At 40.6% G+C, this 25,439-nt stretch overlaps 1 protein-coding gene across 3 annotated transcripts; it reads left to right on the forward strand.

Annotated features, from left to right (window-relative positions):
* The first annotated feature begins 504 nt into the window (after positions 1-504).
* Positions 505-25,317, forward strand: LOC308088799 (apoptosis-associated speck-like protein containing a CARD). Of its 3 annotated transcripts, none has more exons than XM_080433381.1 (6): positions 505-635; positions 2,606-2,688; positions 2,858-3,122; positions 4,835-4,888; positions 10,605-10,631; positions 24,314-25,317. In XM_080433381.1, the coding sequence occupies exons 3-6, from the start codon at positions 2,867-2,869 to the stop codon at positions 24,574-24,576; spliced, it is 600 nt and encodes a 199-aa protein (XP_080289507.1). In that variant the 5' UTR covers positions 505-635; positions 2,606-2,688; positions 2,858-2,866; the 3' UTR covers positions 24,577-25,317. The 3 variants fall into 3 exon arrangements, with proteins under 3 accessions (XP_080289507.1, XP_080289509.1, XP_080289508.1); XM_080433383.1 differs by lacking the exon at positions 24,314-25,317 and adding an exon at positions 22,371-22,472; XM_080433382.1 differs by lacking the exon at positions 4,835-4,888.
* The last annotated feature ends 122 nt before the right edge of the window (positions 25,318-25,439 follow it).

The raw sequence follows: 25,439 nt of genomic DNA on the forward strand, positions 1-25,439 counted from the left end.
AAATGGGTCCATTTGGTTTCATTAATGTCTTTTCTAAATAAAGTATTCAATCAAAATACAAAATAGCAGATCTACAAGCTCACAATGCGGCGACGCGTTGTGAGCTTGTAGATCTGCTATTTTCATAGCAGATCTGTTTCTAACTAGTGTTGCCATGTATACTAATTATAAGCGACCTCGTTTTCTGTAAAGTTGCTTGCAAATATTGGTAGTTGCTTTTTATTTGTTATTATCAAGTGATTGGCCCACAATAACCTACCTGACCTGGCGGAGACCTGTGCTCCGACCTGTGCTAGTTCAGTTTGTTTTGGGAGGTCTGAAGCTCAGTTTTAATTGACATTGAGGTGTTGGAGAACCAAGAGGTGCAAGCATAATCAAAATGGCATTGAATGAGGGCTCCAGCCAGAGTCTTGAGAGCACTTATTTTTTCTTTTCTTTTTTACAAAAGAGGAAACCCTGCCCCATATATAATGACCTCGTAAGCTGAATGATATCCTTCCTCTTCTACTTTCAACCGTCGTGATACACACACATTTCAGTTTGTGTGTGTTTCTTATTTTCGTTTCGATAAAGAGAATATAATATACAAGCTCCAAACATCAGCCTGGACAGAGTCGTTGAGAATAACACATCAGGTAATAATATAAAAATTCAAGTCTTTGTTACACATAAAAAAGAAAATATTTTTCAAATGTTGCTGCTATTTTGTACAAATACAATGTCTGGTATTGTAAGAATGTAACATGTACATGGTACTGACTGTGTAGATTAGGAAAAAATGTACTCACGTAAAAGTATTGCTACTTTAAAATAATGACTCAAGTAGAAGTAAAAGTAGTTATCCGAATAAATACTTAATACGTAAGAAAGTATCTAGTGAAAAGAGTACTGCGATAAAACAGGAGACACAGAGTCAGACGTTGAATAAATTGTCTTTATTCAAAAGGTTGAGGGAAAAAGGGGTGGTGGCCTCAAAACTCGTACTTAGGAGACTTCTCGTCTGGGGGCTGTGGCTTTTAGCCTATGCTACACACAGGGGGCTCTGCTGTCCTGTGGGCAGAGCAGAGAGAGAGTAGTTATCATATACTAGTCCATACCCGGTCAACGCATCCGTGGGGGGATATGCGCACATGATCTGGCAATTCGGTTTCATTTTACGCCCTCAAGAGTTACATTATTGTTAAACATCTGCATTACTTAATTAAAGAATTGTTATTTTGATCAACATTTGTCTGTTATTATCTCTCCTATGTGGCACCACATCAATACAGCATGGAATTGTGGACAAAATCTCATCCAACCAAAATATTCAAAGTGTTGGGTCTGAGAGGCTAAATCTCTTCAAAACGGTGGTCCGTGGCTCAAATTCCCAATAAATAATGGTCTTTGATATGAAAGGGGTTGAAAACCACTGAGGTAAGCCACAAGATTATGAGGAGTCGGACATCAATTTTTTCCAATAGCGTTCCACATGGTTCAGAATAATGACATTTTACTTCAACCAGCTGCTTGGAAGCTGGTGAGTTAAGTACTCAGCTGGCTGATTGTCGTATGGGCTGCAGGTGTGACCACAGCCAACTAACTATTGGCTGCAAAACCTGGACAGGATAGTATACTCCCTCTATCACCTCCCCCAGTCTGGGCTTGACTGACATCTGATCTGAGGCTGAGCTTCCCCCTGGTTTGCCACATTACTGAAGACCATTTTTCAAATATTTGACGTTTTGGACAAAATAGCCAATTTTACATTGAGGTTCCCAGATGTCCCTAGTGCCCACCTATCCTGTATCCGTGGCTATTTTATTATTTGTTCATTTCTAAGTGACATTTAGAAGCATCATCTAATATAGTCCTTCTGCAGTATGTGTCTAACTATTCTGTTCACTCATTATTCTATGTGTGTAACTATTCTATTCACTCATTATTCTACAGTAGCCTATGTGTGTAACTTCACGACACCTGCCGGCAGCCTATATATTCAGTGTGCTGTGACTGGTAGTGGTTACAGCTGATTGGTGGAACAGAGTCATGTGACAGATCAAAGCAGATACCAGTCAGCCTCTGTGTCTGAAGACTCTCTGAGTGAATGCAACAAACAGAATGTGACCTTAATAAAAAAACTGGTAAAAAATACATGTAACAAGCAAATGTGGGCAAAGCATTTGAAAATTGTCCTTTACATTTGGCCCTAATGTAGGAAAGTACAAATAAAAAAGAAAGAAAGAACATCTTGAACATGATCAAGTACAAGTACAAAGGGTTTTTGATTAAAACTACTCCATGCAGGTGGAATGCATTCATTTGGAGCTGAATATCTCTGCTGTCTCCTCTGGAACCTCAACCCATACTTCCACGCCAACCCTAACACCCTGAGCACTGCCCAACTTATGTTTGTCTTGTATGTACTACTAATGTTGTATATTTCATTACATACAGGTTGGTTGACCTTCTTTTTGGTTGACCTTCTTTTTCAAGCAGTTTGTTTGAGTCAACATTTTTACGAACAAATAGCCTACCACCACATTACACCCCATTCTCCTTGCCCCAAGGCTTTTTGATAACATGTTTTGTCAGAAATGCTAACTGTAGTGTCTTTTATGGACAGGTGCTGTATCAAATCCGAGTTCCAACTGGCCATACCTGCACAGAGCCAGTACACACTGCTTAGACAGCACCCACAAGACACAGGTAAGATTTGATAGCCTAACACATTGTCCCATTCTAATCCAATAATTTGATGACCAGCGGACCGGTAGGCAGCGGTTCCGGTAGGAGACACAAAAGGATAATAATAATCTTCACTCCCAAAGCATTAAGAAAATTAAGCTGAGATATTAACATGCATCGTTTGCACCAGGAATAAACCATGGCCACGCCAGCAGATCGTGTCAACGACGCTCTGGAGAATCTGGACGACAAGGAGTTCAAGAAGTTCCATTTTCAACTGCAACAGGCTCCTAACCTGGTAGGCCAGAAGCTGATCAAAAAGGCCCTTCTGCAGAACAAGGACACCATGGACACGGCTCTGCTGATCGTACAGTTCTACCCCAAGCACGTCGATCAGATCATGGTGAACGTTCTGACGAAGATCAGCAGGAACGATCTGACGGATAGCTTTGAAGGTACGGTGAAGAGAGAGCAGTGGTGTAAAAAGTACTCAAATTCTTTACTTAAGTAAAAGTACCAATACGGCAATATAGAAATACTATGTTACAGTCCAGAATTCAACATTTACTTGAGTAAATGTACAAAAGTATTGGCATCAAAATGTACTAAAGTACCAAAAGTTAAAGTACTGAAATATTTGAAAATAGCAGATCTACAAGCTCACAACACGTAGATCGGCTATTTTCAAATAGCCTAGGTGTAAAATAGGGCTAAAGTGGTTAATGTATGTTTCATAATATCATAATTTATATCTGAAAAGTAACTAGTAACTAAACTATTATTTGAAAACTAGTTTTCAAATAATTGTAGTGGAGTAAAAGTACAATATTTGCCGCTGAGATGTAGTGGAGTAGAAGTGAAAGTATTGGAAATTGGAAATTCTCAAGTAAAGTACAAAGACCTCAACATTGTACTTATGTAGAGTACTTAAGTATATGTACTTAGTTACTTTCCACCACTGGAAGAGAGGGTAGACATGTTTACAAGTTAATATATTCTACTGTGTGTGTGTTTGTGTGTGTTTGTGTGTGTGTGTGTGTGTGTGTGTGTGTGTGTGTGTGTGTGTGTGTGTGTGTGTGTGTGTGTGTGTGTGTGTGTGTGTGTGTGTGTGTGTGTGTGTGTGTGTGTGTGTGTGTGTGTGTGTGTGTGTTGTGTACAAGCTCACAACACGTAGATCGGCTATTTTCAAATAGCCTAGGTGTAAAATAGGGCTAAAGTGGTTAATGTATGTTTCATAATATCATAATTTATATCTGAAAGGTAACTAGTAACTAAACTATTATTTGAAAACTAGTTTTCAAATAATTGTAGTGGAGTAAAAGTACAATATTTGCCGCTGAGATGTAGTGGAGTAGAAGTGAAAGTATTGGAAATTGGAAATTCTCAAGTAAAGTACAAAGACCTCAACATTGTACATTGTGTGTGTGTGTGTGTGTGTGTGTGTGTGTGTGTGTGTGTGTGTGTGTGTGTGTGTGTGTGTGTGTGTGTGTGTGTGTGTGTGTGTGTGTGTGTGTGTGTGTGTGTGTGTGTGTGTGTGTACACTGCTGTTGCACTGTTCTGATGGCCTACAAGTACATGAATGTAGCTCAGTGTGTCACCCCGTAATCCTAATTGCAGTGGTGGAAAGTAACCACCATACGTACATGTACTCAAGAACTATACTTAAGTACAATTTTGAGGTATTTGTACTTTACTTGAGTATTGCCAATTTCCAATGCTTTTACTTCTACTCCACTACATCTCAGAGGCAAATATTGTACTTTTACTCCACTACAATTATTTGAAAACTTTAGTTACTAGTTACTTTCCAGATATAAATGATTACATTATAAAACATTAACCACTTCAGTCCTATTTTATACCTACAGTAGGCTGTTTGAAAATAGCCGATCTACAAGCTCACAACGAGTCGCATCGCGATGCCTTGTGAGCTTGTAGATCGGCTATTTTCAAACATTTCAGCACTTTTGGTACTTTAAGTACATTTTTACTAAATACTTTTGCACTTTTACTCAAGTAAATTTTGAACACCATGACTTTTACTTTTTCCACCACTGCCTAATTGTCTGCAAAGAGTCATAGAAACATTGATACTCGAACCATTCATCTACTCAAACCTTGGTTTCAAGTCCATGGTGACATTCTCTGTCTCTCTGTCTCTCTGAAGTTGTTCCGGAGACTTCAGGGAACAGTGCAGCTTCCTCGCAGGGACCAAACATGGGTAAACGTATATTTATTTAAATCTGATAGATTCAACTCTATGGGTTAGCTGCATGGTATTAAATGCACTCGGGTGGTGCAGGGATAAAGTACCTGTCCACCACCAGTGGTGGGAAAAGTACTCAAATGTTTTACATATCAATACTGCAACGTAGAAGTACTCTGTTACTTTACTTGAGTAAAGTACAAAAGTATTGGTATCAAAATGTACTTAAAGTACCAAAAGTAAAAGTACTAACATGTTTGAAAATAGCAGATCTACACTGTGTAGATCTGCAGACCCTGCGTCCTGCGTCTCTGACGCACATTTTTAATAAAGGACGCATTAAACCAACCATCACAGCGTCCACGGGACGCACGCATACAACCAAACCAAAGCGAGCCGCTAGCCACGCAGCCGTGGCTATTATTTTTTATTGTCAGACGTTTTATAAAGAGTGGAGGAACTTGGATTTTCAAATACCTATAGTGGACGGACAACACATCAGCTACTGCACATCACTTTGTTCTTCATATTTGAGGATTGTTCTACTAAACGCAGTAGGCTAGGCCTATAGTGAGACCCTCATTACTTCATATTTTATTTATAGCCTATAAAGTTCAAACGACCACCATCAAACAGTAGGCTACAGTGAGTGAAAAAAGCTCCGCTATTCAGTGGTGGAAGAAGTAGTCAGATATCATATTTTACTTAAGTAAAAGTAGCAAACAATGTGAAGAAATAGGCTACTCTACAACAAGTAAAAGGCCAATGTTCAGTAAAAGTAGGCTACAAAAGTATTGGCATCAAAATATACTTAAAGTACCTAAAGTAAAAGTAGGCTAAAATGTTTGAAAATAGGTACAGATCTACAAGCTCACAATGCATGGTGATGCATTGTGAGCTTGTAGATCGGCTATTTTCAAATATCCTATGTATAAAATTAGGCTAAAGTGGTTAATGTATGTTTTATAATTTAATAATGTATATCTGCAAAGTAACTAAAGTTTTCAAATAATTGTGTAGTGGAGTAAAAGTAGGAATATTTGCCTGAATTGCCTCTCAGATGTAGTGGAAAGGTATTGAAATTTGGAAATACTCCAGTAAAGTAAAAAATAACTCAAAATTGTATTTAAGTAGGCCTACAGTACTTGAGTACATGTACCAGTTACTTTCCACTTCCACCACAGCCGCTATTTATTTATTTATTGCTTCTTCGGGAATTGTCCTGAAAAATTGGGATCTATACGCTACAGTACATGTTTCCTAGCTGTAGAATACAACTCTCGTAGACGTATTTATGATTCTGACGTTTTCAATCTACGAGAGTTGTAGGGTTCACGGTCACCCCCCATGGACACAGGGACTTTCAGCACTATACCCGGCCCGTAGACACTCCAAACATGTACAAATTGAAAAAATGGTGCTTACCCCCACGCTATGTTAACTCTCTCTACGGGGTAGTAGTTTAATGTAATAATTCATATCTTTTCAATAAAGAAGTGTTTTAATGCCGTCTGTGGCCGAACGCCATTTTTTCACCCTCGTTTACTTTCTGTTTACATTGAGTGTAATTCCGGGTTTCACCAGATGGGCGCGTCACTACCACCCATTGGGAACTTCCGACAGAATCGGCCACAGACGGCATTAAAACACTTATTTGTTGAAAGATATGGATTATTACATTAAACTACTACCCCGTAGCGAAAGTTAACATTTGGGACGTGGGGGTGAGCACCGTTTTTTTCCTTCAATTTGTTTGGAGTGTCTACGGGGGTATAGTGCTGAAAGTCCCTGTGTCCATGGGGGGTGAACCCTACAACTCTCGTAGATTGAAAACGTCAGAAATACGTGTACGAGAGTTGTATTCTACAGCTACATGTTTCTAAATGAAAATGTAAAATTTCTGATGAACTTCTAACTGATCGAAACGTTGACAGCAATACATAAATAGCGGAGCTTTTTCTACCAGTGTGCACTTATTTTTTCTATTTGATGAACTGTTGTTTGTCCTGCACCTGCGGGACTTGAGTGGATCATATGCGTGCACTATGTATCTTTTCATACAGTGAGTGAGACCCCCACTTCATTTAGGCCACGTTTATTTCAGTCAAACAGGCAAACATATGCCATAGAGGTTGTTTAAGAAGAATTTAAGTGGTGTGTTTGTGCATGATGCGTAGGCCTACTTGCGTAGACTATCATGTGCAGCATATGGAGAAAAGGAGACTGTGTGTGTGTGTGTGTGTGTGTGTGTGTGTGTGTGTGTGTGTGTGTGTGTGTGTCCTTTCCACAAGTCCGCTCCTATTATTTATTCATTTAATAGTGGTGGAAAGTAACACTCAAGTACAATTATGAGGTATTTGTGCTTTACTTGAGTTTTTACAATTTCCAATACTTTTACTCCACTACATCTTAGAGGCATATATTGTAGCCTACTTTTGCTCCACTATACAATTATTTGAAAACTTTAGTTACTAGTTACTTTGTAGATTTGATTATCATTACAAAACATACATTAACCACTTCAACCCTATATTTCAGCCATTTGAAAATAGCAGATCTACAAGTGATGCAAGGCATTGTGAGCTTGTAGATCTGCTATTGTTTATAGATTTAGTATAAGATTTGTATACATTTGTAAACTTGAAATGGGACATTCTGCACCATGAGTAGATACTTTCTACTTTTGGTAGCCTACTTTAACCTACATTTTGATACCAATACTTTTGTACTTTTACTCAAGTAAATTTTTTATTCCGGACTTTTGCTTGTAACAGAGTATTTCTACATCGCAGTATTGATACTTTTACTTAAGTCCAAAAATATAGTACTTTCCCCACCATTAATATGATTGGTTAATGCTACGTCGCAACGCGATAGCCGACGCTCCACATCGCCCCAGATGAGGACAGTTTTTCGCGCGACGTCGCCGTCAGAACGCTCGCTCGCTGGCAGTGCGGATGAGGTGTGACACGTCGTTTTCAGATCGTTATTTTCGGTGCGACACAAGCATAAATCATTTGAAGGGAATCCCACTTTTTAAGAAGAAAACACCAGAGCAATAAATACTGCCGCAAACATCTACTTTTCTTAAACAAATATCTCTGCTCCGTTTACATTCTCTTCCACAAAGTGTTGTTGTTCTTTAGTTCCTATCTATCTCTGCTCCTATGAAGTGTACATTATCTTTTTCATATTATTATTATGAACTTTATATTGTAGTTTGTACCCTGTATTCTGAGTTTGTGACTACAACAAGTAGCAAAATAGAATGTACATTAGGACAGTGGTTCTCAACCTGTGGGTCAGGACCCCCAGGGGGCTCCCCACATGATTTGGGGGGGGGTCCCCAGATGACAGTGAAGTCACAATTTAAGGACTTTTAAGATATTTTTAATACCTCAAGAAAGAAAAGAAAAAAGACTATTACTGCATCCAAACTAATCAACAAACTATACTATAAATACGGTCAAAATTGTGAAATAATATAAGAAAGAGGCGATCTACAAGCAAGGCGTTGTGAGCTTGTAGATAAAAAAAAAAAAAAACGACCTTGTAGATCTGCTATTTTGACTATGTATCTGTGGAACTGAGTTAAACTAAATTAAATGCCTCAACTCCTAATTCCAAGCGCTTCTCAGGGTGGTGGGTCCCCAGTTCAAATATGATTATTTTGGGGGGTCGCTGCCTGAAAAGATTGAGATCCACTGCATTAGGATATAATGTACACAGTCACACACACATAGAAGATATGGAGATTGGAGATCAAAGAAAACGATAGAAGGGGGGGGGGGGGAGACGTGTAATTGGGGACCCATAAAATGTTTCTGGGACCCATTTGAATGACCACCTGTGGGTCCCGGGACCCATTACATTGAAAACCTAGCAACATCACTGCACGCTCACAACGTGTTGTGATGCGACGCGTTGTGAGCTTGTAGATTGGCTATTTTCAAATAGCCTAGGTACTGTATACAATAGGGCTAAAGTTTATATCTGCAAAGTAACTAGTAACTAGTTTTCAAATAATTGTAAATTGAGTAAAAGTACAATATTTGCCATTTTACTTAAGTACAGTACTTGAGTACATGTACTTAGTTACTTTACAACAGTCTAGGGGTTCGAAGCCATTACGGAATGAACAAATTCATGAATTTCATGTCATGTCACCAAAGTCCCATTATTAGAAATTGAACGACAAGCCTATACAACAAGTGAAAATCATGAGCTGGAAAAAAATATATATATATATATAGTTAATTTATTGCACAATAATAAATGTACATTGTTGTTGTTTGTGATAAACCAACACTAAAATAGTAGTATGAAGTTAAACATCTTTAAAATGGGTGGACAATATTGTGACATCCCACGCATATTGTAAGTCATAACAACCCATGTTCCCTGTGTGCCTTGAAGCCAAGGCATGTAAGCCTGCAAATAGCAGGCTTACATACAAAGATTTGCAAAAATGTTCACGATTTAAAACAAAATAGCAGATCTACAAGCTCATAGCGCGGCACAGAGTACCGCGCTATGAGCTTGTAGATCTGCTATTTTTGAAAAATCGTGAACATTTTTGCAAATCTTTGAATATATATATATTTTTAAAGCAAACATTTGTAACAGTTTTCTGAAAAACGTATGTTGCTTTAATATCAGTGGTTCTCAAACTTTTTCACGTCAAGGACCCCCAAAATTATTTTTATATTTGTCTGTCGACCCTCATCTCAAAATATTTTGTTAAAATATATGTATATTCAAATATTTGCACGAATGGTCAAGATTTTTCAAAAATAGCAGATCTACTTAAGCTGCTATTTTTTCAATAGCCAAAGTATAAAATATGGTTACAGTGGTTGCACAGATGCGTTCCCGGTTTGAATGGTTTAAACTCTTGTAGGCCTACTATACTACATGTATTCAATTCAGTCATTGAAAGAGGTATAACATGAGCTTTAGCAGTAGATGTCCTACCTGACACCAGGGTCTACATTTCTCAATGGAAGAATAGGGAGACCATTTCCAACCCCTGTGCACATGTACCAGTCATATTGAATGAACATACTCAGATTGGTTGATACATATGATCACATATTTATATTAATTAAAATATTGCAGCTTCACTGGGCCGTATTTGCCCATTCAATCCGGGAACGCATACTGTGTCATTTTAGATTTGTATAGCTATAACCATTATTTTATACTTTGGGCTATTCAAAAATAGCAGATCTACAAGATCATACGAGCTTGTAGATCTGCTATTTTTTTTTTAAAGCAAACATTTTTTACTCAAATCTTTGCTTCTGGGAATTCTACTAATGTCTTCTAAATCATACCGTTTTTTGAAAAACGTATGTTTCTATATCAGTGGTTCTCAAACATTTTCATGTCAAGGACCCCCAAAATGATGTGTATTTGGCCGCGGACCCCCATCTCAAAATATTTAGTTCCAGAGAACCCAATGAAGCAAAGATTTGAGTTTAAATTTTTCGCTTTAAAAAATATATATATAAAGATTTGCACACATTTTCAAGATCTTTCTAAAATAGCAGATCTACAAGCTCATAGCGTGGCACATGCAGTGCTATGAGCGTGTAGATCTGCTATTTTTGAACATCCAAAGAAATCTAAAGTGACAGATGCATTCCCGGTCTTAAAGGGTTAGCCTAACATAATTGTGCATGCATGCAATGCATTTATTTTAACATGAACAATGTTTTATATCTTGCAGCAAAAGCAGTGACTACATCTGGCCCAGGTGAGTGCTGTTTAAAGTTGGTTGACTCCAGAGCAAGGGTGTGATCACAGGCCATTAGCACAGTCTCTGTGCTATAACTCCAATGTTTAACTTTACAAATGTTGATTCTTATGAAGATTTCCTCGCAAGCATTACTTTTATTATCAGTGATTTTATGATCATGATAACTTACAGTCATAAAAATGCATTATAAAATTACAAATAAAACACATTCACACACAATTTCAACATGATAGCCAGGTAAAATAGCAAAGAACAACAGCAATGTGTCCTGTAAAATGACCCTGTTACAACTCAACTGGTTATGTCCAGCGGCTATTCAGCCAGGATAGGACTTGAAATGAACAATGGAGGTAATCTACATACGGCTTGGGTTACCTGTGTGTCTGTGCATGCGTGAATGTGACACTGATTATAGCCACTGAAAAGCGTTAGTTTTTGTCGCATTCCTAAGCCAATAATTGGCTTAGGACTCAGTAGGAGACTGCCGGTCTTTGAGAACCACTGCCTTAAAGGACCACTTAGCCCAGGGGTGATGCAACTTTGATGATGGAGAGGGCCACTATATTTCCACACTCACTCCAGAGGGCCTCATTGCATATTGTTGCTGTCGGGCAGACACCTCTTATCTCCATATTTAATTTTTTTTCGTAAATTAATGCCGCACTTAGTCATTCTAGTATGTCACACAAAATAGCTCAAAACGCATCGCGACACGTTTTGAGCTTGTAGATCTGCTATTTTTTTGCTATTTTGGAATTGGAATCCTGAATTATTTTTTGGTATTTTGAAATTGGAATCCTGAAAAGTAATTTTTTTATTTAATTTCAAATGCATTTAGTTATACTTAAGTTAACTTTATGAACTTAAATACAAATACATTGGACATAAAAAAGTCATTAAACTAAGACTGAAGTAATTAAAGCGGGTCATGATTGCATGTTTGTATTTTATTTTATTTATTAATATATCAGTATTCCGATATTAACCTGCGGGCCGCATTAAGTGAAGGTGAGGGCCACATGTGGCCCCCGGGCCGCCAGTCGCCCATGTATGACTTAGCCAATGTGTCTCAAGTCCGCTTTAGACGGTCCGTGGTTTTAATAGCTTTTTTTGCGGACCTGTAACCATTTACGTCTTGGGTTTGAGAACAGCACTTCAACATTACTGTGCGTAAGTGCTCAGGACGGCACCAGTTGACTATGAGGAAGAAATTATATACGGCTGCTTATATCATTATATAATACTTCTACAATACATTATGATATTTGACAGCTTGTAAGAGCCTAAATGTCCCCACTAGGCCTGATAGCTATTGTTTTGGTACAGCCTATCTTGTTATAGACCAATTATTTGTTTACCAACATTGAGACTGGATGCACAGGTGATTGTTTCATGCAATCAATTCACAACCTGTTGTTTCGGGGTGCGCTGGTTTCAGCACACCCCAACCCCCTCTTGTGTGTTGACTAGTGAGGCGCGTCCTAGCGAGACCTGACAGATTGGGTTTCATTGCGCGCATACTGGTTGCACGCATACTGGTTCTTATCAGTGTGACGTCGTCTGTTAAAGGTAGGGTAAGTGATTTGCAATTATTCAAATAATTGCAAAATGGGTCTACGTTCTGATAGTGCTCGTTACTATAGAGTGTCCTGTCCATATAAGGAGTCTCCATGTTTCTCCAGCTCTTTATAAAAAAGAAAATGCATTTTCGTTTCAGTTTCAGTTTCATTTCCAATTTTATCCAATCAGGATAGAGAACTCAATCAGGATATAGATTAAACAAGTGAAATTGGAAGTGATGACACTAAGAAATGAGCAGGCAAAATTAGAACTGGAACACTATAAAAATGAAGCTTAAAAATGGGTACTTTCTCCTGATTGGCTGAGATTTTGACACCTACCAGAAAATGTATTGTCTGTTTATTAAAGAGCTGGAGAGACAGGGAGACTCCTGTTACTGAACAAACACTCTATAGCAATGATTACTATCAGAATATAGTGCTTTAACCTTTAAAAAAAATACTTTTTGTTTTAACCCAAAAATATCACTTACCCTACCTTTAAGGGGTCTATGGTTCAGTTTGTCCTTCAGGCAGCAGTATAATATGATCTCTGCCATGCGCTCAAGGCAGAACTACCGTAGCACTGACATGAGTGTTAATGTACTTCTGACCATGATATCATGTACATAAAGCATAACCACCTCCACCTAGAATATTGTCTCGATGTGCCTCATTGATTGCTGATTGATCCAGAATTCCGCGACAACTTGGAAGGGTCACATTTGACACGTTTGACGTTTGGTCACATTGAGTCACGATATTATACATGTCACCTTGCTAAACGAATTGCCTAAGTCATTTTTGGAGGACATTTATATTTTTGCCTAAGTCAGCTCCTCATGACACTGGCCATCTCTGGTAAAATGGCCTATCTCCTTATTGAAAAGGATCATGCTGTTCCCTCCCCTTTTAGTAAGGCGGGAATATGCCGTTTTCAATACACGATAGTGCACTTGGTGATACAAGCGTGAAATTTGGCACAGATGTCCATATGACCCTAATTGATAATCAACCTCTGGCCACGCAAAAATCCTAAGATTTCAAGATGGCCACCACCAGTTTTCAAAATGGCTGCAACTGGGCCAATGTTTTGGACTATATCACTTTGCTGGGGCTTATTTTAATATATGAGAATATGTTCTGGAGGTATTTCTACCAAGTACGATAACAAATAACATTAGGTTCCAATATGGCGGCATGTTTTCCAATATGGCTGCCGATAAATTGCAGAAATGTGCATCTGCTTATGGTTTATCCACATGAGCTTGTAGTACATGTATTTGTATTCATTGCCATACACAGAATCCATTTATGGAACATTTGAAAGTGATTTATTAGCTTGGTAAAGCTTAGTGCTTACTTTTTGTTTTGTTATAAGTCATTATAAACACATTCTCATTTACAATGGTGGCTGGGCAAGTGACAGGCCAGTGTACTAGCAACTGCAACCACAGAGGGGTGTGCAGATAAGTCCAAACTTAAAGCATTTGCAGTGTCCAGAACATGCTTTTTTACATCCACATCGTGTCAGCTTCTGGCATAATTTGGCAGGACTGCACAAGAGTGACTGGCCCCATATATGTCCTACTTGGAATGCACTTCACTTGCATTCACTTCCTTGTAAGAAGAGAGAAGAGGACCATACGATGCAGCACTGCCTTGTCTGCCCTCTACTACCCAACCAGTGCAGCTTAAAAGATCTCGCAGAGTTCAATAATAATGCAAAGGACTGTGTAAAGAAATGGGAAACTGTCATATAACCACATGCTTCAAAGACACGAAAAGAAGAAGACTTCCTTGTAGGAACTACTTCTATGAAGTTCTATCGTACATGAGTACTATGAACTCCTCAATGACTTGCATATGTTTATCATTTATTGCAACAGGTGTTGAACCTAATTTGGAGAAGTTGTCTGCCATGCTGACCTTTTTCCCTTTCCATGGAAGGACGAAACTGTGTGGCATCCTGTGTGGTATTTTATTGATGAAACACCTCACTTTGTTCAGTCAGACGACAACACATGAATCAAAGACAGACGGACTCAATGGCGCTCATCAATTTTACGTGCTGCACGGAGAGATCAGTCTAGCCTTCTCCTAGACCCAAAAACCTTCTGACCTCTCTTCTCCGTGCGACACCTTTAATTCATCATGTGGTTTCATAACATATCATAAAGAGGAACTAACTGGTTCCTGTTTGCTCAGTGTCTAATAAAGTAATACATATGCCCAGAAGACGCAGCTGATTTAATCTGCACATAGGTCAAAATACAATATGTTTAAGGAAGCGAGTACTTGTGTTAGAAGGCCCTTTCTCGGGCAAGCACATGTCATGATTAATACAAGTAAAAACACAATGTGAGTTACATACAAATAGAAAATATAAACTTTGATCCCTATCATTCCCTCCTGTTTTTCATTTTATGCAATCATACTTTGTTTTTCTCCTTTCAGGTAGGGCTGTCTTGTGATCCACATTTTCCAACCCACCGTCATAATAAACCTTAGTACTTTTCATTAAATTACAAGTCATAATCCTCCTGTGGCTCTCCTGCATGGTCCATCTGGTTTAACATGACATACTGCACAAAGGTGTTAGAAATCAAACGGACAACCATTGCCTTAATACATGGAAGTACACAAGACATAAGACAACACATCAAAATGAATATGCATATGATCAACATGACACCCTTCATAGCTAGTTGGATCCAGCTTCCAGACCATAGCCAACCGAACCAGCTGAAAGTGGAAACAACGTGGTCAGCGGCCATGGCCTTCTGGAGTCCTACCAGTCGGTTCATCGCGTCCGTCATGTTCTGGGAGTGTACTTCGTCCGTAATAAAGGTGCAACATGTCGTATTCAGTAAAACACATGTACCACCAGATGCAGCGGTGAGCAAATCAAGGGCCATGCGATGCTGCATTACCATAGTGCGTAATGCACTAATCTCCCTGTTCTGTGCTTGTTCAATGACAATAGAGGCGTTGATAAACATACCCAATCTGTAATCAACAGTCTCTATTCTCAGCATGTTCTTTCCCACTCCTGTCCAAGGGAACAGTGCTAAGACTACCTTCTGACCTTTTGTCCAGTGTTTGAATTCGTCAGGAACGTCAGTGCCCCATACAGCGTCATGGCGTTTGATCGGGTCATTTGCATCTCTCTTTTCTCGCTTGTTTGTGGCATCCTGCTGATCTGTGAGTTCTAGGAAAAAGGTGTGGTCGGTCACAAAGATAGGGGCGCAAACCCCTGACCAATTCTCGGGCAGTGTTGGATAAGCGTTACCCCCACATAACCACCACCCCCCCTGAACCCACCATGTGCCATTTGACTTCTGTCTTAAGCTGACTGGGGCGCCTTCTCCTCCCGCCCACAATTGATCACAATTGGTAGTGATACCCATAGGGACTGTGCCGTACTCCTGCAAGTAACACATAGAGTGATTGGCGCCGCCCATTTTCTGCATAATGACCCGTTGTGCACGTAGCTTCCCTTTGATCGTTCTCTGCCAATTTACCCAAAAATTTAGTGCGCATGTCCCAGCCTTCAAACCTGTCTCATAGGGGTTTGAGTCGTCGATGATTATGCTGGCATGCTGAAACCCAATTCCTGCTAAGCTGGCGAAACACTTGGCCTGTGATTTGCTCATCGCCTTCCCGTAGAGAGTCACCTGGTCTGAAGCAAAAGGCATGTTAGAACACACATAACAATCAGTTTTATCGTAGCTTTTTGCCAATTTTGTCACATAGGAGTACCACTTGTTTCGCATACGTGGCTGTGTACTATTTTCATTGTCTGGACCCCAAGGGTCATCCTGATAAGTCCATCGTTTCTTTCTGTTTCTGAGTTTGTCATTGTTCAAGACCACTAGGGTCACGAGGATTGCACTCGCCACTAGCAATACCTTTCCAAGCATTTATAATCAGTAGTGGCTCAGTAGATTTCTTCACCGGGCTTGAGACCAGTGCTTCGCTATCAGAAACACCACCCTTCTTCACCCGGACTTCCACCACTACTCGTCGTGTGTTTGGAGCGGTATTACTTTTTTACAATGGCTCTGATGAATCCACGTGTTCCGCTCTGCGATCTTCAGTGCTGTTGGTGTGGTCAGCAGGACAGTGTATGGACCTTCCCACCGCGGGCTGTGCCAGTGTTTTCGTTTTATCACCTTGACGAGGACCTGGTCACCTGGTGCCACACGGGTGTCCTGTAGGGGAGTAGAAATGTCTGGCAGTTTATTTGTTCGAGCTATTTCATTGCTTTTGAACAACTGGCTCATCCAGTCTGCTAATGTGTTTTCTGCCCCTGCATCTTCTACCTCTTGCACACAGTCCACTATTGGCAGTCTGAATTGTCTTCCTGTCACTATCTCAAATGGTGATAAGCCTTGGGCTGTGGGTGTTATTCTCATATACATCTCTACCAATGTTACACATTCTAACCATGATCTGTCTGTTTCTTCCATGGTTTTTGTTAGTCTATTTTTTACCGTGAAATTGGTTCTTTCGACCAAGCCAGCGCTCTGTGGGTGATATGCACAATGATTTTTTAATTGGATGCCTAAATGTTTTGCCATGAGAGAGACAACTGAGTTTACAAAATGGCTTCCATTATCACTGTAAATTATTACCGGAATCCCTCTGTTAGGAATTATGACCTTACAGATGGCCTTTGCCACTGTGATGGCGTCTGCACTTCTAGCTGGAATTACTTCAACCCATTTTGAGAAGGGACATATTAGGACTAAACAGTATTTATATCCCTTGCTTGGTGTCAATTCAATAAAATCCATGTGTAGGTATTCGAATGGAAATGAGGGGAGGGGGAACTTCCCCCTCTTTGGTCTTTCATTACCTTGTGAATTGTGCCTACAACACACTATGCATGCTCTACAAAATAATTTTGAAAATTTAGTGTAATTATAAGTGTGGAAATGTTGGCTGATGATATGGATCATTCCCCCTGTTGAGACATGGCAAGGCCCATGGCTCAAATGGGCTGCTGTTTTGTATAAGCTAGTCGGGAGCACGAGCTTATCTTGTACTCTATATAATCCGTCTGAACCTGTAAGTGCACCATCGGTTAACCACTTCCTTTTTTCTTTTTCAGGAGCATTGTTTTGCATGTCTCGTAGTACTTCTAATGGTATTGGCTGTGGTACCTCTTGGTTGTTTTCTAGTAAGCCACAAAACCCAAATTTCCCCACCGCTGCTTGCTTTGCCACTATGTCCGCAAAAGCGTTCCCTAGTGATATTCTGTCTTTGGAGCTTGTATGTGCTGCACATTTACATATAGCCAATGTGCGTGGTAATAAAACTGCTTGTAAGAGTTCAGTCAGTAGGCGTGCATGTGTCACGGGCTTTCCCGTAGATGTCTTCATACCTCGTCTAGCCCACTGTGCTGCAAAAACATGTATTGTTGAGTGTGCATACTGGCTATCTGTATATATTGTGACATCTCTGCCTTCTGCAGCTTTGCATGCCTCTATTACAGCCACTAACTCAGCTGCCTGTGCTGAGAATGTGTGTGGGAGTTGGCCCGCTTTCACTACCTCTTTATCTGTGACCACAGCGAAGCCTGTCTGATTCTGACCTGTGAGCGACCTTGAACATGAACCGTCAACGAACCATGTTTCCCCTATATCTAATTGTGTATCTTTCAAATCAGGACGTGGTTTGCATGTTTTCTCTGTTTCCTCTTTGCAACAGTGTGGTGTTCCGTCTTCTGGTGTGGGCAATAATGTGGCTGGGTTCAGAATGGTGCATCTTTTAATGGTGATGTGTGCCTGTGACATGAGTGTGGCTGTCAGTGCTAGATATCGTGCTGGAGATAAGAATGCCATTTTTGTCTCGTTTAACAGCATGGAGACTGCGTGTGGTACCATCAGTGTAAGTGGGTGAAATAAAACTATTTCCGCCGTGCTGTGTACCGACATAGCGGCCGCGCATACGGCCTGTACACATATAGGGAGCGCTAGTGAGACTGGATCTAGCCTTTTTGAAAAGAACCCTATTGGCCTCAGTTTTAACCCATGTTTTTGTGTCAATACTGAGGTCATAAAACCTCCTTTACAGTCCACTGTCTGCACAAATGGTTTGTCATAGTCTGGTAGTGCTAGGACAGATGAGCTCACTAAACATTGTTTAGTAAGTTCAAATGCCACGTCTGCTTCTTTTGTCCATTGAATTTTTCCTGTCATGGTTAGATCGTTCTCAAAATAAATAGTATCTAATAAAGGCTGCGTCAGTGCAGCATAGTCAGGCACCCACGCTCTACAATAATTAGTCAGGCCTAAAAATTGCATCATTTGTTTTTTTGTCGTTGGCTTAGGTGCATTAAGTACTGTCTGCTTTCTGTCTGAGTGAATTCGTCTCCCCTCATGATCCAGACTGTGACCCAAAAAGATCACTTCCCTTTGCACAAATTGCAGTTTCTCTCTGGAGACCTTGTTCCCTGTCCTGGCTAGATGAGTTAATAATTGAACTGTCACCCTGGTGCACTCATCCTTTGTGGGTGAGGCCACTAGAATGTCATCTACGTAAACAAGGATTTGAGACGATGTTGGTATATCTAGAGTAGATAAGCAGTTAGCCATTTCTCGTGAGAAGATTGTAGGACTATCTACGTATCCTTGAGGAAGTCTAGTAAAGGTGTATTTTGTCCCCTCATGTGTGAATCCAAACCACCCTTGTGACCCCTCCTCGACAGGAATCGAGTGAAATGCGTTACTGAGATCTACGACGCTAAACCATGCCATATTTGGTCTGAGGCTATTCATAAGTGTGTGTGGGTCTGGGACAGTAGGTGCGGTGCTCTCCACGGCTTCATTTACAGCTCTTAAATCCTGTATCATTCTCCATGATTTGTTATCTGCCTTTCTTACAGGAAAAATAGGAGAGTTACATGATGCATTTGGACACTTACGTAATATACCAGCTTTAACCATTTCACTAATTACTGGCTTAATGCCTATCTTAGCATCTTCTTTTAAGGCGTACTGTTTCTTGTTTGGCCTATAGTTAGTTTTTGGCCTAATTCGTACTGGTTGAGCAGTAACCATTCGTCCCACGTCACTTTTCCCTTTTGACCACACACAGTTTGGGACCTCCTCCAGGGCCTTAATGGCCTCTTCACTCAAAAAACATCAGGCTTGATTATAGTCTTCTAGATGGGCTCGTGGGGTCATAACTATAGTAAACCCTAAATGTCGTCGTCTGAGCCCCCCACTATGCTGCCACCCTCCTGTGTCGTCCGTCCAGTCAGTTGTACGGTCCCCCAGTACTGCTAGCTGACCTAACCTTTTCCATGAGGTTCCTAGGCCTCGTGCTATAGATACATGGGGTATTTGTGAACTTCTCATTAATGCACTAGTTTCTGCAGGGACCCCTACACTCACCACCACACTCCCATCTGAGTCCTCATATAATGTTTTGAACACTACTCTCTGTGGTCCTAAACGGTTCACCATGTTATCATATTCTTTGTCAGGCCCGGGGGTTTTCTTGTATCTCATAGTCATGTGTAAGTCTTGTGGGGCCATTAAGGTCTGTCCGTCACGTGGTGTAATCATGCTCAGTAGCTGCTGTGCTGTGTTAGTCAGGTCTTGTCGGGGCATATCTAAAGTCCAGTAGTAGCGAGGCTCACCTATGGCCTGTGAAACAAATATTTGATCTTCTATTTTCTGCCCCGGCCCCACTGATCTCATGCCCCCCGTGACTGGTACAAGACTTAATTTTAACTTTTCCATGCCATCTCGTCCTAGGAGGTTCACTGGACAATTTTTAATGTAGACAAAAGGCAGGCTAGTGGTGATACCTGTTGCATCATCCCTGACTGTGAGAGGTTTAGAAACTGGTCTTTGATCTAAATGACCATTGGCTGATTTAACAAATATGGTGCTAGTCTGGGGCCACATGTTAGAGACTTCTTCTTTTAAGACTGATGAATCTGCTCCACTGTCACACAAAAAGTTAATTTTTACACCATTAATTGTCAACACACGGGTGGGTTTAATATTTAGGTTCCTAATAGTTAAAAAGACCTCGGACAAATCTACATGATGTATTCTCTCTGTGCTTTCTGTGTCTTCTACGTCTAGTCACTCTTGGGACCAATCTGAGTTCTTAGGTGCTGAGGGGTGCTGTCTGTCATCCTTTCGCTCATACTGCTTTCCTCCCTCTCTTGTCAGTGGCTGATCTGACCTACAGTTCCTAGCCATGTGTCCCTCTTCCCCGCACCGGTAACACAAAAACTTCCTGTTCTCACTTCTACCTCCACGGCCTCTGCCTCTTCCCCGGCCCCCAAAACCCCCTCTGCCTCTCTCTCCTCCTATGAAGTATACCTCTCCATCTCCCCCCTCTGCGGCCACAAATGCTGATATCTTTTTCTTTTTCTTCTCATTGATGTGACTGGCTGCGTGCTCTGCATAATTCATACACTCCTGTACTGAACCTGTTCGGTAATGGACATTATGCTTTTTGATAAATTCTGCTATGCCTGGCCCAAAACCATTCATGAGGGCCAATTTAAGCTGTTGTTGGTAAGGGGACGCTTCCTGAGCGTCGTATGGGATCCCACTATTGGCTCTGAAACACTCTTCTAGCTTAACCCTGTAGTTTTGCACACTTTCCTTCTCATCCTGTCTACATCCTGCTATCTTGGTGTAATCTGGACGCTGTGCAAATACTCTGCGGATGTCGACATAAACAGCGTCGGTTTGATTCACTAAGTCCTGTACTCCTACCACCAGGGCGGCTGGGGGAACTGCTGCATTAACCCCTGTGAACGCTCCCTTCACTCTTCCCCACTCATGCCCAAAAATGTTCAAGAATGTTCTAAGGATCTCAAGCCCATTCAACTTGAATGCAAGCACTAGCGCTGCGTGATCAATGCAAAACTGTGTTGCGTCCTGTTTGTATGGGGTGAGCCCTTCACATGCTTTTCTACAGTCTTCAGCTGTCCATGGGCGATATACAGATATGGTTTGTGCTGCATCTGGTGCTCCTTCACCTATAGCTACGCCAAAATGAGGATTTGCCACTTCAATCATAGGGAATATCTGCCCCCCTGCTAACCCTTCCGCCCCCATACTTAACATGCTAAGATCGGGGTACAGTGATTTTGTTTGTGATCGGGTTACGGGTGGACTAAACTGCCCACTCTTCTCTGCTTTAGCCAATTCTTTCTCTATTTTTTCCCTAGCACGGGTCTCTCTTTCTTTTCTGTCGCTGTCCTCTTTTCTTTTAATTTCTCTCTCTCTCTCATCATTCTCTTCCTCCAACTGTCTTTCTCTCTCTCTGCGTGTGACAGCTTCTCCCTCCAACTGTCTCTCTCTCTCTCTGCGCGCTACGCACGCTCCTGTCTCGTCATCCAAACTCACTTTCTGCCAACTTTTCTTCGCTGCTGTGCTTACTGACACTGCAACAGTACTTGAGTTTTTTCCTTCTGCTCTCTTTTTTGCCTGTACTAACCACAATGCAGCTACTTTTAGCTGTTCCTCCAAATCTTTTCTCTCTTTTCCTTTCTTTCCTGCTGTTGCGGCTCTCAAATTTTCCATCAACTTTCCACAGCCGACAAGAGTTAATTTTCCTGTGAAACCATATTCTTTGCACCATTGCTTGAAATACTTAGTGCTGCCCGCACTATGGCTTTCCATGTATTTAACATCCCCACTAAGGGCAGACTTACTTTTCCCAGTTCCCATTTTTTATTCAAAAGATATGTTGTTTTAATTAATATTCTTAATTCACCATTCTCGTGTACTTCAATTGGCCACAGAGTTTGTATCAATACTGCGGTTCGTGGCTATACCATACAATCGTCTGGTCACAATAACAAGGAGGAAATCAGTACATGAGCACAAAAGTAACACCAAGCTCTAGGAGACATGTAACAACTATCACATCCTCACAGGTAGACATTTGTAAATCACTCAATTAAAGAAATGAGATAACGATTGCAAGAGCAACAACAATTATAATGAGAAGTGTAACCAAGGCTACATTAATACAAAACATTTGTAAATTACTCAATCAACACACTTCTATTCTGTATTTAACAGAAACCTCCTCAGGGCGGAGAAACCACTACTCTTTCTCCTTCAAGGTGGAGTAAACCTGTCAAAAACCTCCTTAATCGGTGGAGTAACCGTTCCTTACCGTTTGTCTTTAGGTCAATGGTTGGGTCTGGATGCCGTCAATCGTCTATGAAGAGAAAAGGGTTGGACATCTAAGGCACCGGCCTGGTCACGAATTCACGTCCCAGGACTTTGACAGGATCGGCTCAATCCCGGCTGTCGACAGACTTTCGGCGTGTCTTCCCCTTGTTCTTCTCCAACGACGATATTGGCATCCGGCAACGAAGGACCAATTATGTGTGGTATTTTATTGATGAAACACCTCACTTTGTTCAGTCAGACGACAACACATGAATCAAAGACAGACGGACTCAATGGCGCTCATCAATTTTACGTGCTGCACGGAGAGATCAGTCTAGCCTTCTCCTAGACCCAAAAACCTTCTGACCTCTCTTCTCCGTGCGACACCTTTAATTCATCATGTGGTTTCATAACATATCATAAAGAGGAACTAACAGGTTCCTGTTTGCTCAGTGTCTAATAAAGTAATACATATGCCCAGAAGACGCAGCTGATTTAATCTGCACATAGGTCAAAATACAATATGTTTAAGGAAGCGAGTACTTGTGTTAGAAGGCCCTTTCTCGGGCAAGCACATGTCATGATTAATACAAGTAAAAACACAATGTGAGTTACATACAAATAGAAAATATAAACTTTGATCCCTATCACATCCCCTGAATGCATGAAAGAAGCAAAGACCTGATGACTTTGATTCAATAGCTGATGCAATTTCATGAACGGGGATCCATCTGAGATCCTTCCCTCCTTCCAAAGGCAATCCACAGCTAATTCAAGCCAAGTCTTTGAACAAGTGAAACTGTTATGTCAACAATGTCAGTATCTGAGGCAGAGCTGCAGAGGATAGCATCTGACACATCATGATTCGCAGCTCAGATACTGACGTTGCTGTCATAGCAGTTGCACTTGTTCATATTAAGTAAGTCTGAGACTTATTGTCAGTATCAGCTGAGAATGCAGGGGTCTTATAGACCCCCTGGTATTGCTGAGGTGGAGCGCCACACTCACCGTACCTACTCATACACTGATCCTGACCGAACCCATGACCATGTGATCCGAAGGTGAAAGCTCTACCGACTGAGCTACCCAGACACAAAGACTTGGCTTGAAAAAGCTGTCGAAGGACCTCAGATGGATCCCCCTTCATGAAAATGCATCAGCTATTGGATCAAAGTCATCAGGTCTTTGCTTCTTTCATGCGTTCAGCAGATGCCATACAGTTTTGTCCTTCCACGGAAAGAGAAAAAGGTCAGCACCTGTTTGAGAAAATATCCCTATATATATATAAGTTTTTGTATTTATTGGTGAACATATTGAAAAGTCTGTTGCCCTAGGTCATTAAAAAGCTACCAAATCTGTGTATGGTAATTAATACAAATACATGTGCTACAAGCTCATGTGAATGTACATTTATGCAATTTATCGGCAGCCATATTGGAAAATATGCCGCCATATTGGAACCTAATATTATTATTTTTATCTTACTTGGTAGAAATACCTTCAGAACATATTCTCCTATATTAAAATAAGGGGGAAATCAAAGATTTACAGCCCCAGCAAAGTGATATAGTCCAAAATGTTGGTCCAGTTGCAGCCATTTTGAAAACTGGTGGTGGCCATCTTGAAATCTTAGGATTTTTGCGTGGCCAAAGGTTGATTATCAATTAGGGTCATATGAAGGACATCTGTGCCAAATTTCACGCTTGTATCACCAAGTGCACTATGGTATCAAATTCCCGCCTTACTATTTTAGTATAATGGCATAACTCCCTAGTGTGACTTAGGCCAAAATAGACAATCTTTTGGCCTAAGTCACATTTTTGTGACTTAGGCCAAATGACAGATTTAAAAAAAAAATTACTTAGGCCATTAGTTTAGCAAGGTGACGATGCAGAGTGTGTTGGAGAAAAAAGGGGTAAAAAGCCAAAATAAAACATAAAATATGTTTTGTCCACAGAGGTTGACTTTGTGAATAAACACACGCCTGCCCTGATTCAGAGAGTGACCATGGTGGAACCCATCCTGGACCTACTGGTTCACAAGGGGGTCATGAAGAATGAGGACTACGCTGACGTGAGAGCCGAGAGAACCAGTCACAAGAAGATGAGGGAACTCTTTGTGCTCCTAGAGGCCCGTGGGAACAAAGCCAAACTCATCTTCTACAAAGGTCTCGAGGAACATGAGGCATTTCTTCTTGATGATCTGAAGTCTGCACAATAATTGTCATTTAACCCATTAAGACCATGCAGGAACGCATCTGTGTGTCATTTTTAGATTTATTTGGCTATTCAAAAATAGCAGATATACAAGCTCATAGCATGGCACCGAGAGTGCCGCGCTATGAGCTTGTAGATCTGCTATTTTTGAAAAATCGTGAAAATGTGTGCATATCTTTGAATATATATATTTTTCAAAGGGAACATTTTTGACTCAAATCTTTGCTTCTGGGGGATTCTACAAATGTCTTCTAAATCCTAACAGTTTTTTGAAAAAACTTACAGTATGTTGCTATAATATCAGTGGTTCTCAAAAAAAATTCATGTCAAGGACCCCCAAAATGATATGTATTTGTCTGCGGACCCCCATCTCAAAATATTTTGTTCCAGGGACCCCCAGAAGCAAAGATTTGAGTTAAAATGTATACGTATATATTCAAAGATTTGCAAACATTTTCACGATTTAAAAGAAAAATTGCAGATCTACAAGCTCGTAGCGCCGCACTATGAGCTTGTAGATCTGCTATTTTGGAATAGCCAAATAAATCTAAAAATTACACACAGATGCGTTCCCGGTCTTAAAGGGTTAATTTAGTTTTAACCTATTAAGACCTGAGGCCGATTCTACAAAATGTCTTCTAAATCCTAACAGTTTTCTGAAAAAACTATGTTGTTTATATATAGTTGCTGTCGGGTAGAAACCTTAAACCTTAAAATTAACACTATACGACGTGATCATTCTGCAGCGTCACACAAAAGCATCAAAAGTAGCAGATCCACAAGCTTGAAACACGCCACGAAGTGACGCGTTTTGAGCTTGTAGATCTGCTGCTTTTGCTACTTTTGAATTTGAATCCTGAAAAGTAA

Source organism: Gymnoscopelus braueri (genome assembly GCF_963280865.1).
Source record: "Gymnoscopelus braueri genome assembly, chromosome: 7".
In the NCBI taxonomy this organism is placed as follows: domain Eukaryota; kingdom Metazoa; phylum Chordata; class Actinopteri; order Myctophiformes; family Myctophidae; genus Gymnoscopelus; species Gymnoscopelus braueri.